At 44.1% G+C, this 15,254-nt stretch overlaps 1 protein-coding gene across 1 annotated transcript; it reads right to left on the bottom strand.

The window, feature by feature from the left end:
• Window positions 1-3,532: 3,532 nt before the first annotated feature.
• Window positions 3,533-7,664, bottom strand: proca1 (protein interacting with cyclin A1). The gene is made up of 4 exons (XM_017724239.2): window positions 6,813-7,664; window positions 6,056-6,188; window positions 5,463-5,597; window positions 3,533-5,362 (listed from the first exon to the last, which is right to left on the bottom strand). The coding sequence occupies exons 1-4, from the start codon at window positions 7,360-7,362 to the stop codon at window positions 3,760-3,762; spliced, it is 2,421 nt and encodes an 806-aa protein (XP_017579728.1). The 5' UTR covers window positions 7,363-7,664; the 3' UTR covers window positions 3,533-3,759.
• Between the last annotated feature and the right edge of the window lie 7,590 nt (window positions 7,665-15,254).

Genomic DNA, 15,254 nt, shown 5'->3' with positions numbered 1-15,254 from the left:
CTTTCCTTCTCTCTCGCTGCCGTCTAACTGGCAATAATATTTGTGATCCGCATGATAGTTTTGGCACAAGTTTTATGCCGGATGCCCTTCCTGACGCAACCCTCACCATTTATCCGGGCTTGGGACCGGCACCAGAAGTACACAAAGTACACCCCTAATGGCTGGTTTAACGCTTGTTTTACCGGTAAATTACTCAATTACAAGATTTCCTGACTAAATGAGGCATGAAAGGCATAACATCAAGTCAAGATCAAACAATGAATGCATGAAGATATAAACTAGTAAATAACTGTAGAAACAAGATAATGAATTATATATCTCCAGATTTTACATCTTGGCAGACACAAAACAATTTGCAGTGTTTATTTTTGGGAGATATGAGCACATAGAACATCTCATAGTTCAGGATCTCCCAGTATTATAGAACACGCCCCCCCCCCCACTGTATATAAACAGTTGACAATGCTAAAACTCTCCTCTGGTTATTATTCACTTGTGATGCTGTCACCATGGCAATGTCTTCATGACTGAATCCTGACACCGGTCGAGTACTGCTACGAGGAACGGAACGTCTTTTTTCCAACACCAAAATGTTGGGAGAAATCCTGGGGAGCCTACAGTATGGACATTATTTGTGCTTTGTCACATCTAACACACCTAATTCAGCTAATTAACTAATTAATAAGCTCCTCCTGTGCTGGACAGGTGCATAGAGTGGAGAAAACACAAACATGTGCAGAGCATGAGCTCACTACGACAGAGACCGAGAACCACTGTGAACAGTTCTGGCTTGGTAAACTACTCTAAACAACTTTCTTTACATCTTAATCATTCCATTAAGCAGAAATATCGATTGAATCCCTTTAAGCATGTCAGTACAATATAACAAAATGCAACCTTCGGTAGCAGCTATGTTCAGTAAATAATCATTTTTGGGTAAGAATAATAACAGCGGTAGTCTCTTCTGCCAAGCACTGTAGTTCTTTAATATGAAGCTGTGGAGTGGAACCTGATTTTCTCCTCTCTCTCAAAGATGAAAGCTATAAGTGCTGTTTATATGATGCTGACAGTTTTGTTGGTCTACCAGGTATTTTAGTATTTGTTGGTCTACCAGGTATACCAGTCCCTTTTCTCTATAGTTTTAAATAAATAAATAAAATCTCCTGAAAAAGACTGATTTGTAATCAACAGCTGTTTGAGTGGAAATGAAATAATAGAATGATGGTCTTATGCGCTGCACTGCATATGTGCAACACAGATACCCCTATATATGCATAGTGTTGGGTATTTGTGCTGTCTCATCTAATCCACGTATTTACAACAAATTCTTTTGTGAATGTATTGTGAATGTGTGCCAGGCCAGTGGGGGAAACAAGAAGTGCTCATTGTTTCACAGTAGCTGCATGCCAGATGGAAGCGTGAGGGTCAGAAGGGGCCACTGAAGTTCAGAATTTTGCAAAGGTCTACAGTTCATGCTTGGTTTGCTCCTAATCTACCAGCAACACTAAATGGAGTTCACACAAATCGCCACCTCCTATTTTCAGATTTGTTCTTTCAGTACATGGCTTGTGTAATTTTGAACATCTTTAAAAGTAGCACCGTCTTGTCGTCCTCGAATGACCTCTTGCTAAGGAGACCAAAACGTGGTTTTGGACATGCTTAACTGCCCAGTAGGGGCCTTGAGATTTCATTTGGCCCACTTCCTTAACCTCTTTTAAGTGAGCTTTCTCGCCACATAACTCTGTCTGGTCAGCCTTAAAGTGTCTTTGTAACTCATTCTGTTTTGATAGAATGCCAGTCGGCAGTATATATCATTTCACACTGCCAAGATCTTTTGAAGCTGGCCCATTGTCCTCCACCATCTGAATGAAAGTTCACATTGTTGCACCACTCCCAGTGGGAAAGTGCTGAGTACAGCAAAGGCTCTGTGGGAGGAGTTTGGAACAGGAAGGTGTGGCTTTTCCCCTCAGACCATAATTTGAATAATCGTATGCCTGGTATTTCCTCTTAGCCGTCCTCCCTGCTGCGGGACATTAATTAATATGGATTTAAGAGGATTCTTTTCCCTTTTTCGATTATCTGATTATCTGGATTCCTTAAAGATAAGTACCTGACTTCCAACATACAGTTCCCAAATCAGAAAACCCCCATGTGGCCACATCTGTGTACAGTCCCTGACCAACTATTGCTTAGAGACACTAAGGGTGTGTCTCCCGGACCGGCATTAAGCGTAGCCCTGGACTACATGTTCTTTTCAAAGGCCAAACTCCAACCAATATGCTCCTTAGTTCAGGACTAAGCTTAATCTCTGCTCCAGGCAGCCGGACCTGCTCCTGCAGCCTGGCCTGGCTCTTATATGAATTATCCTGCAGTCTGCATAGGTCTAAGTCCTGTTCCGTGAAGACGTGACTTTTTTTCAGCGTGAACATGTGATGGTCAGCTGATGGGAGATTTGAACTGCTGTGCTGAGTGTTCTGATGCTCATTGAAAATTGTAGGGTTAGTAGGAGGCACCAAAACCAGATTATCCTCTCACAAAGAATGTGACCCTTTTCCACTCAGTGCCCTAAGCAGCCTGGCAAAGGACTGCAAGGGCCAAAGTCTGCTAGAACAAAGGCTGTAGTAATGAAAAAAGTCCCAATGTGTTGCAGAAACAATCATATGCAAAAGTTTGAAAACGCTCAGTCAAATGACATTTCAACAATACGGATTATATTTAAATGAAATTTGAATAATTACAGCGGACAGTTTCTATGTGTTTGAGTTTAACATGCTTTTAAATGTAAAAATGTGCCATAACTTTTGCACGGGCCATGCTGTATTTTCCTGATATGGAAACGCAAGAACTGAACATGCAAGTTGACCAGTTTGACCAGGGTGTCCACTTTTGTGTGCAACTGTAGGTGGCTTAGACACATGCATGCAATATGGCATACATTAGTAAGTACTGCCAGAATTAGGAGATAACATACTTCTGTTATGTGTGAAACATATGAAACTGTACAGCAGGGGTGCTGGTTGGGATAGTGTAGTGGGTAACACCTCTGCCTTCTACACTGTAGAGTGGGGTAAACACTCTACACTACACCAATAAGAGTCCTTGGGCAAGACTCCTAACACTACTTTTGCCTATCTGTGTGAAATGATCAAACTGTAAGTTGCTCTGGATAAGAGCGTCAGCCAAATGTGGTAAAATTGGCCTACTGATTACATTTATCTATTACTTGCAAGGTTTAGTGCAGGCATGTCAAACTGGGGACCTTCCATGCCAAAGTGCTGCAGAGATGACCATTTACCTTCATCTAATGCTCTGAATTCAGTTCATGAAGACCTTGCTAATTGGCTGATGAGTTGAATCAGGTGTGTTTAATGAGGCAGTGTGCTGTTTTGGCCCGTGAAGACCGGAGCCTGGCACATGTGGTTTAGTGGGTGTGTTTGATCTCCAAGCTGAGCTTGACTCCAGCCCTAGGACCAGATTTGTGCACCCCTGCCTTATAGGAACCATAGACACTGAAAGTAACCTGAGAGAGGGCTTTTAAACAGATTTTATTAAGTGATAATGAGGTATACCTCACTGAATGCTTCATACATGTAATCTGTCTACCATCAGTGGATTTTATATGAAACAGAATACATAAAAACATTACACATACATAAAAACGTGCCATTATTGTACCAACTTCTCAGAGAAATCACGATAGAGGCTACGTACTAATCTACCATTCCACTGACATGTTTTACGTAGTCAAATATATTAAGCTTAGGTTTCAGCAGCTTTGCTTTTTCTTCTTTTCTTGTCAACTCTCTTTTTTGATCTTCTGCCCTTGGTTGTGTTGGTTTTGAGTGGCAGTGTTGTTGGAGTGCTAGTCTGTATAGGAAGGAATAGGTGGCCAGTGCTTGCCTCAGCGTTCTTTGTCCTAAGCAAACTCTGTGAGTCTTTGTTGGTCAAGGCCTGAATTGTTGTGGCGCTGGTGGTCATTGTGTCTTCATGCCTCGTATCTTCCTGGGTGGATGGGTCGGAAATTGCTAATGAAGGTCTACTTCTGTCCCTAGTGCCCTTTAACCTTTGGTGTCTCCTTTTAGGTAGAACTTCACCGGACATGGGTGAACTTGCAGAACGTTCTGGTGGGTTCTCCAGTCTGTTAGGCCGCAACCTTTCTGAAACACCCTGTGGTTCATGGGACGGGTCAGCAGTCAGCTCCTGAGTCATGTCAGTCGCGAGGAATAAGGGTTCTTCAGCTGTTAAAGCATGAGGAACCTCTCTCTTAATGGGAGAAGAAGGAGCACTGAGTTTCCTACTTTTCTTCCTCCCCCCTCTTTGCCTCGACCTCAGCCTTTTGGTTCCAACAATGGGTGTATTTTGTGTGGTGGCAATAAATGCAGATCCCTTTTCACCCTGGTACTCTAAGCTACGTGGCGCCTCCTCCCCTGCCGGACTGATGGGACTCTGTGTTGTCTGACCTGCTGGGCTGGTGCTTTCAGTGGCACTCACTGAAGAGTTATCTCCAATTCCATTGTGTATGGTCCCTTCAGAAGGGAGGGAAGTCGGAGTTAGATGTCCATGTCTTTTTCTTTCCGCCCTTTGTCTTAGCCTAGCACTTCTAGGTTTACAGGGAACAGTCGTAGGGTGAATTGCCAGTGCAGAATCCAGCTCCTTGATTCGCTTTTGAGGTTTTTGCATCTCTTCCTCTTGCTTTGCATTTGGTGTGGTAGTCTTGGTGGCGCTCATCTGACTATCACTGGGTATCCTCTGATACTCATCCCTCATCATCTTATTGGAGTGCCCTCCGTCAGCCACAGAATCGAATGCACCGGTCATGAAATTGTCATTATTTTTGCTGGCCCTAGGGTCTTCCACGAAATGGTTTTTATTGATGGCCTCTTCTGTTCTGTTAGCAGAAGGAGCGCCAGCGACTCCCTCCTCGGTTTTTGAAACCCTCTCTGCTGTGCTCTGCTTTCTCTTCTTCCCTTTACCCTTCCCTCTTCTCTTCTTTGAGTCTTTTTTCTTTTTGCCGGCATTTTTCTTCCTCTTCTTTTCCGAAGTCTGCGCTTCTCCCTTGCCGCTGTCGGCAGAGGAGCTTTGTGAGGTGGACACCGTGGCGAGCACTTTGATGAAGTCTTCAGCAGCCGTGACCACATTTGTAAGCGAGGGCTCCTCCGGGGTGGCGCCTTTAGATCCTGTGAAGCTTGACTGGGTGGTGCTCTCAGAGCCTGGTGTTTTTTCTTGCTCGTCTTTCTCCAGTTCAGACAGTTTCTTCTTAGGAGGGGCTAAGGTCAGCACATCAATGACGTCAATGCCTCCAAAGTCATAGGGGATTGATTGTCTGATCACTGCGACGGGCACTCTATCAAATCTCTTACACCTTCAGAATGGAGAAGAAGGCAAGACTCACATTATGCATTTTGTTTTGTGGAATTATGAGCAGCAATAGGAAATCAAAGTTTACAGGGCAGCATACTCACACGCCGTACCAGTGGCGCTCAACACACTGCTCCTCAAAGGAGAACTCAAAGCAGGGAACTTCGATCACGTTGAAGAAAGCTTGGCCAACCACCCGTGAAGAAGTGTCATTAACCTCCCTCAGGCACTGCTTCAGCCTGCAGGATTCAGACAAGAGTCCTCATTCATTTCCACAATGACTGAACATGAAGTGAGCACTTCTTTTAAAACCACAATAGATTCAAACAGTATAGCTTCATACTTTGATTCATAAAATAAATAGATAAATAAATATATAATGTGTGTGGCATAGAGGCCTCATAACTAAATGCAATATCATTTTTTCAGTATGTAGACTGTCCATTACAATTTCCATTCTTTTTTTGCTTCCAGTTTTTCAAAGAAATCTGCAGGGATATTTTTCCATAGCTCCAAAGTTCAGTCTTAGAAGTTGTTTGCATTTATTGCTTCTCAAAATTCAATAATCCCAAAGGCCATTTTGACTTTGGACTGACTTTTGTACACTACTGTATAGATTCATAAGTACTTAACCAAATTATTTCACTGTAAATAACACAGAATATGTAGTTATAGATACGTGCATCATGTTACTTACGCATTGTCGCAGTCGCAGTGCGAAATCGAATGCCATTTGAAGTTGGTGTAGCCGTAGTTGGAGGAAAAGGCGTGGATGACGTGTGAACAGTGGTCATGAGTGCGGCAGCACTTGTCGGTCTCAGTAAACTCCCCTGGAGAGGAGAGGTGGACAACTTAGCTGCTTAAAGATCTATAAAGTGGGTTCAGTCATTTCCAACCAACTTTAGCTTAGAAAGAGGACGTTATTCAAATAGAAGCTGTCGCAGTAAGAACTTAAAGTGGAATTCCATCGATTTTTAATAAGTTCCTTATTATTCAGTGGTTAAGATATTAACTTGCAGAGTGAGTTCCCACAAAAGTGGTCATTTTAATTAACCATCCCACACCACCAGTGAACCATGTCTAAGTTTAGTGTTGGTGATGGTAAAATAAGTCAAAATAAGTTTTCTTTGGGGATTATTTTGCCTTGGAACACCCTTCAGATGAAAACACATTGCTTGGAATTCGTTTTAGACCAAAACTCTGTCACACTAACCGCTGCCAAGTTAGTCAGGCTGAGTATTCATAACCATTGCAGGCAATAGTTTTCCGTGAGGGAGCTTTAAAGGGTGGACGTCTGGTTCCCATCACCACCACTGTGAACAAGTCTCTGTTCGTTTCTCTAGAACTGAGAATCCCACACCCCACCACTCGCTCTTATGTTAACCACTTAAGCATGCAGACAATTTTGAAACTTCGGTGGAATTCCCCTTTAACAAGTACAGGCGGCTTCTCACCGAGCTGATCGAAGTCATCCGCGATGTTCCCAGCGCCGCACCACAGAGTGCCGGGATAGGTGAAGCCTCGCTTGGATCTCCGCAGCTTCTGCTCTCCGCCTGCTCCATCAGTGCCGAGCTGGAGCGCCTCTCGCCTCTGCGCATGCGCGGAGACCCTCGCTGCATCCTTTGAGTTCAGCTGGTGGCAGTTCGCTCTGGCTTCAGCCACATCGGTGACCCTCAGCGCTGAGCCGGGGGGCTCGACCCTCTGCTCGCTCAGCCCCAGCCGACAGGCGCGCATGAAGGATGTGACCTGTGTGAGGCTGGCGGTCACTGAGCACTGGAGCAGCTGACCGGCCGGGCCGCGCACGGAGCGCACCTCCTCGACCCCATCAGAGACCTGATGGAGGCTGTACTCTCCTATGGTGGAGCTTCTCGCGCACAGAGAGCCGCCGAGCGCGTGGAACACCACGTTGCTCTCTTTGTCTGCGTCTACAGGGTGGCCCAGCAGCTCGCCCTTCGCGAGGTCTCTGTCCAGATAAGACAGGAAAAGAAAGAAGACTGACCACATCGCGTCAGGCGGGCCCTTTCAGCAGCAGCAGCAAGTTCTGGGGCGACACCTCACCCTCCTTCTGCCGGGTGGTGACCACCGCCCGGGTTTTAATAAGCTGCGCTGCCACCATGGGAGGGGTTTGCCCCCTTAATTAACATTTCCCACATCAAATGAACTCCAGTAGGCTGAGCACACCTCGCTGTTTTATCAGGAACTGCGTCCTGCAGTACAGCCCTTCGCAATATCTGCGGCCGACAGCGGTGACTGCTGAGCTTTAGCCGCAGCTGCGTCCACAGCCGCGCACCACCGCGCCTCGCTGATGAGCGGACCACTGCTGACCCGCTGTTTAGTGTGATAGTGCGCGGTTTTGGACGCAGCCCCACTTTTGAGCCTGGGATCCTGTGCTGGAGGCTAAACTGTGGCTGAATACGACACTAAATGAGCGGATTCCGAATGAATGAACTCGTGTTGTGATGGTGGTTCCCACTGCTTCTACACACGGAGGCTGAAGCTGCGCCGTGACCGAAAGTTACCTCTGCTCCGCCACGAGTATTTGTTTCCCCACCCGTATTCCGACAAGCCACGCCTCCCCCCGCGCTGGGATTGGCTGGCAGTTCACGTTCAAGTTGCCCGTCCGCAGAATGTTTATCGTAGGGCGTGAGACGGAACCTCGCCAACCAATCAGCGCACAGGAGGCGTGGCCGTGCCGAAAACGGGCGGGGAAAGAAATTTGCGTCTACAAACTGAGATTTCCTCCAGTGACGACGCAGGGCGGAGCTTCCACGGGAACAAGAGATGGGGTGATTCTTGCGACCCAACGAGATTGGGCATCCTTCACATTCCCCAAAAGGACTGGAGACTGACCTCATTTGGAGCATAATAACACAGCTCCTGTTCACTGAGCTGCACGTAAAGGCAACAATTGATTATTTGTAAACCAGCAAGGCCACCTCCTTCCTCAACTCCTTCTCAAGTTCTCCCTCAAAAAGATTTTGTTGCTTTTAATGTTACAAGACGAGACCTGGTCAGAGATGCTGGACCAGCATGTTCAAGACTGTTGTGCTTCAAGTTGGTTCAATAGCTGGTTCTTCAAGGGATCTTTTGTAAAGAGAATGGTTCTGTTTAGAACCTCATATTTAGCTATATATAAATATAGAACAATTTCATGCTTAAGCGGTTCTTTACATGGTGAAATGGTTCTTCAGACTGATGGAGAACGTGTGGTATATGATTCTATATCGGCCCTTTTTGAAAATGGTTCTATATTGGGCCAAAAAGGATTCTCCTATTGTTACAAGCTTGACATCAACAATAAAAAGAAAGCTTTTTGGTGCTACACTGGTTCTTCAAGGGATCTTTAGTAAAGACAGTGGTTCCATAGAGAACCATGAACACTCGAAGAACAATTTGCATGCTTAAATGGTTCTTTCCACGGTGAAAGGCTTCTTCAGATTGCTAGAGACTGTGTTCTGTATGGTTCTGTATAGCATCAAAAAGAGTTCTGCTATTGTTACAAGCTTGACATCACACTATGGCAGACCCCTTTCTGGTGCTATATAGAACCATATAAAACGCATCCTTACATTTCACCATGCCAAGAACCCTTACAGCACCTAAATGGTTCTTTGAGTGTTTATGGTTCTATATAACACCTCTGTCTTTAGTGAAGAACCCTTAAAGAACTGCCTTTTTAAGAGTGTTTATAGAGCCATTTTAAACAGGTTCTATATTGAACCATACACAACACATTCTCCATCAGTCTGGAAACCATTTCACCATGCAAAGAACCATTTAAATGGTTCTGTATAGGACTCATGGTTCTAAATAACCAATCAATCTATGTTCCGACTCCACCTACGGTCACGAGCTTTGGGTAGTGACCGAAAGAATGAGATCGCGGATCCAAGCGGCCGAAATGAGCTTCCTCTTTAGACAGCTCAGTTTTCTGTGTTTTTGGCTGAATTGAGATGTGAAGCCCATTCTGACTTGAGAATTCATGGATTTCTAAACCATCCGTTAGTGATGCTTTTGAAAGGTTGCTATCAAATCAACGAAATATGGATATTTCTGCTTGAGCCTACACTATATGAAAATATTCAATGCTTTAACTTTAAGTCTGCAGCACGGCTGCCTTAAAATTTAGAGTTGACCGACCTTCTAATAAGTTAACCGTTTAAAACAGATCACTGTTCTGTAAACAGTCTATTAGAAGTTCAAGGAACTCAACATTTTAAGGCAACCAGATTGCAGACTTTTAAAATTTAAAACATGTGAATCAGTTTTACAGTGTTCTTTTAGATCATTATGTCTATAGGTGTATGTGGCCACTGTGTTTATAAATACTGATAATAATATACATATATATATATATATATGTACACTGCTCAAAAAAGTAAAGGGAATACTCAAGTAACTCATCCTAGATCTGAATGAATGAAATATTCTCATTGAATACTTTGTTCTGTACAAAGTTGAATGTGCTGATGACAAAATCTCACAAAAATCATCAATGGAATCAAATTTATTAACCAGTGGAGGCCTGGATTTGGAGTCACACACACGATGGGCTGATCCAACTTTGATGTGATCTCCTCCCAGACCTGGACTAAAGCATCTGCCAACTCCTGGACAGTCTGTGGTGCAACGTGGCGTTGGTGGATGGAGCGAGACATGATGTCCCAGATGGGCTCAATCGGATTCAGGTCTGGGGAACGGGCGGGCCGGTCCAGAGCTTCAATGCCTTCATCTTGCAGGAACTGCCGACACACTCCAGCCACATGAGGTCTAGCATCGTCCTGCATTAGGAGGAACCCGGGGCCAACCGCACCAGCATATGGTCTCACAAGGGGTCTGAGGATCTCATCTTGGTACCTAATGGCAGTCAGGCTACCTCTGGCGAGCACATGGAGGGCTGTGCGGCCCTCCAAAGAAATGCCACCCCACACCATTACTGACCCACTGCCAAACCGGTCATGCTGAAGGATGTTCAGGCAGCAGATTGCTCTCCATGGCGTGTCCAGACTCTGTCACGTCTGTCACATGTGCTCAGTGTGAACCTGCTTTCATCTGTGAAGATCACAGGGCGCCAGTGGCGAATTTGCCAATCCTGGTGTTCTCTGGCAAATGCCAAGCGTCCTGCACGGTGTTGGGCTGTGAGCACAACCCCCATCTGTGGACGTTGGGCCCTCAGACCATCCTCATGGAGTTGGTTTCTAACCGTTTGTGCAGACACATGCACATTTGTGGCCTGCTGGAGGTCATTCTGCAGGGCTCTGGCAGCTCCTCCTGTTCCTCCTTGCACAAAGGCAGAGGTAGCGGTCCTGCTGCTGGGTTGTTGCCCTCCTACGGCCTCCTCCACGTCTCCTGGTGTACTGGCCTGTCTCCTGGTAGCGCCTCCAGCCTCTGGACACTACGCTGGCAGACACAGCAAACCTTCTTGGCACAGCTCGCGTTGATGTGCCGTCCTGGATGAGCTGCACTACCTGAGCCACTTGTGTGGGTTGTAGAGTCCGTCTCCTGCTACCACGAGTGTGAAAGACCACCAACATTCAAAAGTGACCAAAACATCAGCCAGAAAGCAGAAAGGTACTGAGAAGTGGTCTGTGGTCCCACCTGCAGAACCACTCCTTTATTGAGTGTGTCTTGCTAATTGCCAGTAATTTCCACCTGTTGTCTGTTCGATTTACACAACAGCTGTGAAACTGATGGTCAGTGTTGCTTCCTAAGTGGACAGTTTGATTTCACAGAAGTTTGATTTACTTGGAGTTATATTGTGTTGTTTGTGTTCCCTTTATTTTTTTGAGCAGTGTGTGTATGTATGTATGTATATATATATATATATATATATATATATATATATATATATATATATATATATATATATATATATATATATAATTTAAAGATTTGTTACCTAACAGCACCTACAAAAGGAATATGGATTAAAATGAAACTGAAGATGGTATTTAGCTGTAAAATGACATTACAGTCTTTGAGGCAGCTCCAGCTGAAACATGTCGAGTTATTATATCATGAAGAAACTTGAAAATATAGAGTCTGGCCTGTTGGACTGTTTTGGTCAGTTTTCTAAGAGCTGTAATGCGTATTGTGGGAATAGTGGGATTTTGTGGGAGGCGGAAACAAATGATGTAAAATCACCAGAGGCAACATGCCACACTGTTGGAAAAGCCCCCTGATTTATAATGTCATTTAATGCTCATTTAAACCTTTATAAGAACCCAAATACCTTCCAGCGCCTTCATTCAAGCAGCCTAAGTGGATTTTTCTCTGTGTGGTTGACTTCAGGTCTCATTCTGGAGGAACCTTTCCAAACAGTGCAGTGTAAATATCTCGGTGAACCAGCTGAAGCTTTAGCTGTACATCTGAATCAGTTTGTCATGCATTTTATGAAGCTCAATACAAGTGCAAGTGGGATTGATAGAGCCAGCCTGCACTTCTCAGATTATATAGAGCAATGGTCAGTGGAGACTGGACTCAGCTTTCCATGGACAAATGACCACCAATTTTTTCAAACTTTCTGCATAATTATGTAAGTAAGATGTGTGGTTTGGTGTGAAAGGCTCTGTTCTAGAGAAAGTTACTGAGTCAGTGGTAGAGATAGGAACCAGACATCTGAAGAGTTTAATACCTCTGAAACCTCGCGGTCAACACAGGGTATGAATTCACTGGCTGATGCCTGAGACACTGTTTTATGAGAGTTTTGCTTTCTGTTTTCTGTTTCTGCCTAAAGTGTATTTTATTAAATCCATTTATGGTGGAGGTGCAAAAAAACGTACTTTTTTTCTGACCACAATTTTACTATTATAAACATTATATATCAAACCACTTTCAATCATTTCGTTTACATGTCAGTGTTTTTTTTAAGCAATAGTCTGGTGCTGTTATAATAGCTGTTTTAGGATTACTTCAAAAGGTGACCACAAACCACGTTTATTCATAGTCAAGCCTGACATTCACTATAGTTGGTCTTATGACCTTTCTAGCACAAACTTTGCATATTGCTCTCCCTTTTCATGCTCCCAAACTGGCGAGGTTGCATATTGTTTGGCGACCAGAGCAGCTGCCATTGTTTCCATCCATCCATCCATCCATCCATCCATCCATCCATTTTCCAAGCCGCTTCTCCGTCAGGGTCCATTGTTTCCATCTTAAATAAAATAAAACACGAAGACTGAAGCAGCAGCAGATGCGAACAGACAGTTGGCGGGGAAAACGCACGACTCTGGTTTGCGTTATAGATTTATTAAACATTCGTTACCCAGCACTGCAGTGTAAAACAAGAAGGGCCTCGCATCATGAAAACAGAACAACGAGAACATTGCGGTTGTGGCGGTCGCTTGCCATCCCCTGCCGTTATCGCGACGGCCCTGGTTGGAGTGACATTCCGTCTCTCATTCCAGTTCTGCATTTCTTAGCGAAAACAAGAGAGATGAGAATAGTTTCTTTTAACAGGGTGGTAGATAAAGGTTGTCCAAGTTACCGAGGAGCCAGAGGCAGGGAGGGGGACGCTATGGGCCAGAATCTGAAACGTGGTGGAGTTTGCTTAAATTTCCCCAGGTTATGTGAAGCAGTGGGTAATGCCAGAGGAAATTAAAGGGGCCACACTGTAAAGGGACAGTGCAGAAGATGATTTGAAGGTTTTTGAGATTTGGCTGTTGGAGCTCGTTTGCTCTTATGAATGGTAAACACTGTAGTAGTATTTATTGGCACAATTTGAGAAAAAGTTCCATGTCCAGTAATCCAGTCCAGTGTAGTTAACTATGTTTTGATTAGTATAATAGACTGCATTGCATAACGCAGTCATTCTAGAGTCTTATATATTTTATTAAAGGTAGAATCTTATGTATATTTAAGTGGCAAATGATCTTAAATGTAGCAATAATATTGTTTTTTAGTATGGATATCACTGTCCTGTAATCTGACCATTTGGAATTAGGCAGAAGAAATCTGCATGAAAAATGAACATTCTGTACATATGATCATCAACAATTTGTGGGGGCAGTCGTGGGCTGGAGGTTAGGGATCTGGCCCTGTGACCGGAAGGTTGCTGGTTCGATCTCCAGAGCTGACAGTCCATGACTGAGGTGTCCTTGAGCAAACCCTAACCCCCAACTACGCTATGGGTTGGGCTGCCCACCACTCTGGGTAAGTGTGCTCACTGCCCCCTAGTGTGTGTGTGTTCACTAGTGTGTATGTGGTGTTTCACTGCACGAATGGGTTAAATGCGGAGGTGGAATTTCCTCGTTTGTGGGATTAAAAAAGTATCAATTAACTTTACTGTAAACAATGATCAGGGAATTTCACGCCTCCCTCTGGTCTAGAGGTTTCCATTGACTCCAACTCCAGAATTCTCTAGATCACATGACTCCTGACCCTCCAAACACAGATCTCTCTCTCCTGAATACTAATCTGTAACACCTGTTGACCTCTCATTAACTTTAGTATAAAGCCCAGGCTTTTAGAGCTGTTCAGTGCAAGGTGTTGCTTATGTGTTGTTTCCTGTGTTGTGGGTTCTGGTTTTGACTGATCTTCTGTATTTTGACTTTTCTGCTTTTGTCTGATTCCTTTTGGTTTATTTTGCCTGTTCTATGTTCGTCTGTCTTCACTTGCCGCCCAGTAAGTTTCCTGACAACGGATTAGGCTGACGATTCCAACACTAAAGCCTTTTTTGCCTTTGTTATCTGTGAGAGTGGTTCTGTCACGTTACTGTGGAATGACCTACAACAGTGTTTCATTTGGACAGCAGACGTTTGCCTGTGGTACCCACACTTGAACATCTCTCATGGAGATTCATGATCATGTGATGTTTCTGCCTCCTCAGCTGGGATCCCGGTAACTGCTTTGAGGAAAAGGTCACCAGATTTTGTACTTTTTCCCTAAAAAAAAAAAAAAAACTTCTTTTATTTGGAGAGCAGATCAGAGCTGTCTGGACTGATGAGACCCCTCAAGTCTTATTGCCCTCTTTTCCATCTGACATTATCTTAGAGGTTCATTAAAACCTTTGGCACTTTTGTTAATAAAGTTAATTTTATACCTCGAAACGCTTTAAAAATGAATTTTTTGGGAAAGTTACCATGTTTCAGGCAGATGTATAAATGGTATTTAAAAGCTCGTTAATTCATTATAGTCATTCAGTGCTTCATAAGTTGATTTATTTTGAATTCATCTTCAAATCAACAAAGTTCCAGAGTAATATATTATAGTATATTGCCAAGAATATTCTCACCCATCCAAATCATTGAATTCAGGTGTTCCAATCACTTCCATGGCCACAGGTGTATAAAACCAAGCACCTAGCATCAGCAGCTGCATCCAAGCCTTACATCACCAAGTGCAATGCAAAGCGTCCAATGCAGGGGTGTAGTGCCTCTCCTAACCCTTGCGGAAAGCCTTCCCAGAAGAGCTGAAGCTGTTGTAGCTGCAAAGAGTGGGCCGACATCATATTAAACCCTATGGATTAAGAATGGGACGTCACTCAAGTTCATATGCGTGTGAAGCCAGACGAGCGAATACTTTTGGAAATGCAGTGTGTGTGTGTGTGTGTGTGTGTGTGTGTGTGTATATATATATATATATATATATATATATATATATATATATATATATATATATATATATATATACTGCCCTGTGATGGACTGGCGACCTGTCCAGGGTGTATCCTGCCTTCCGCCCGATGACAGCTGGGATAGGCTTCAGCAACGCCCCCGTGACCCCCCACCACTCCCATGAATGGCATATGGCTATCTATATCTATATGTCTCCCGTTCTCTCTCTCTCTCTCTCTCTCTCTCTCTCTGTATGTGTATATATATATATATATCCATATGCCATTCATGCAGAAGCCCAGGTCGATCCAGGAGCTCAGTTTCTGAGGAGGTTCCGTTTGG

Source organism: Pygocentrus nattereri, chromosome 17 (genome assembly GCF_015220715.1).
Source record: "Pygocentrus nattereri isolate fPygNat1 chromosome 17, fPygNat1.pri, whole genome shotgun sequence".
NCBI classification, from domain to species: domain Eukaryota; kingdom Metazoa; phylum Chordata; class Actinopteri; order Characiformes; family Serrasalmidae; genus Pygocentrus; species Pygocentrus nattereri.
Note: the sequence above shows the minus strand (reverse complement) of the source record. Positions and strands in the feature narration are given on the sequence as shown.

What these genes read in the sequence shown, in the direction of transcription:
- proca1 (XM_017724239.2), bottom strand. Translation starts at nt 7,362, where the DNA reads ATGTGGTCAGTCTTCTTTCTTTTCCTGTCTTATCTGGACAGAGACCTC. An exon ending in GGATGACTTCGATCAGCTCG is followed by an intron (nt 6,189 to 6,812) that starts GTGAGAAGCCGC and finishes TCTCCTCTCCAG; the next exon opens with GGGAGTTTACTGAGACCGAC. An exon ending in CACTGCGACTGCGACAATGC is followed by an intron (nt 5,598 to 6,055) that starts GTAAGTAACATG and finishes TGAATCCTGCAG; the next exon opens with GCTGAAGCAGTGCCTGAGGG.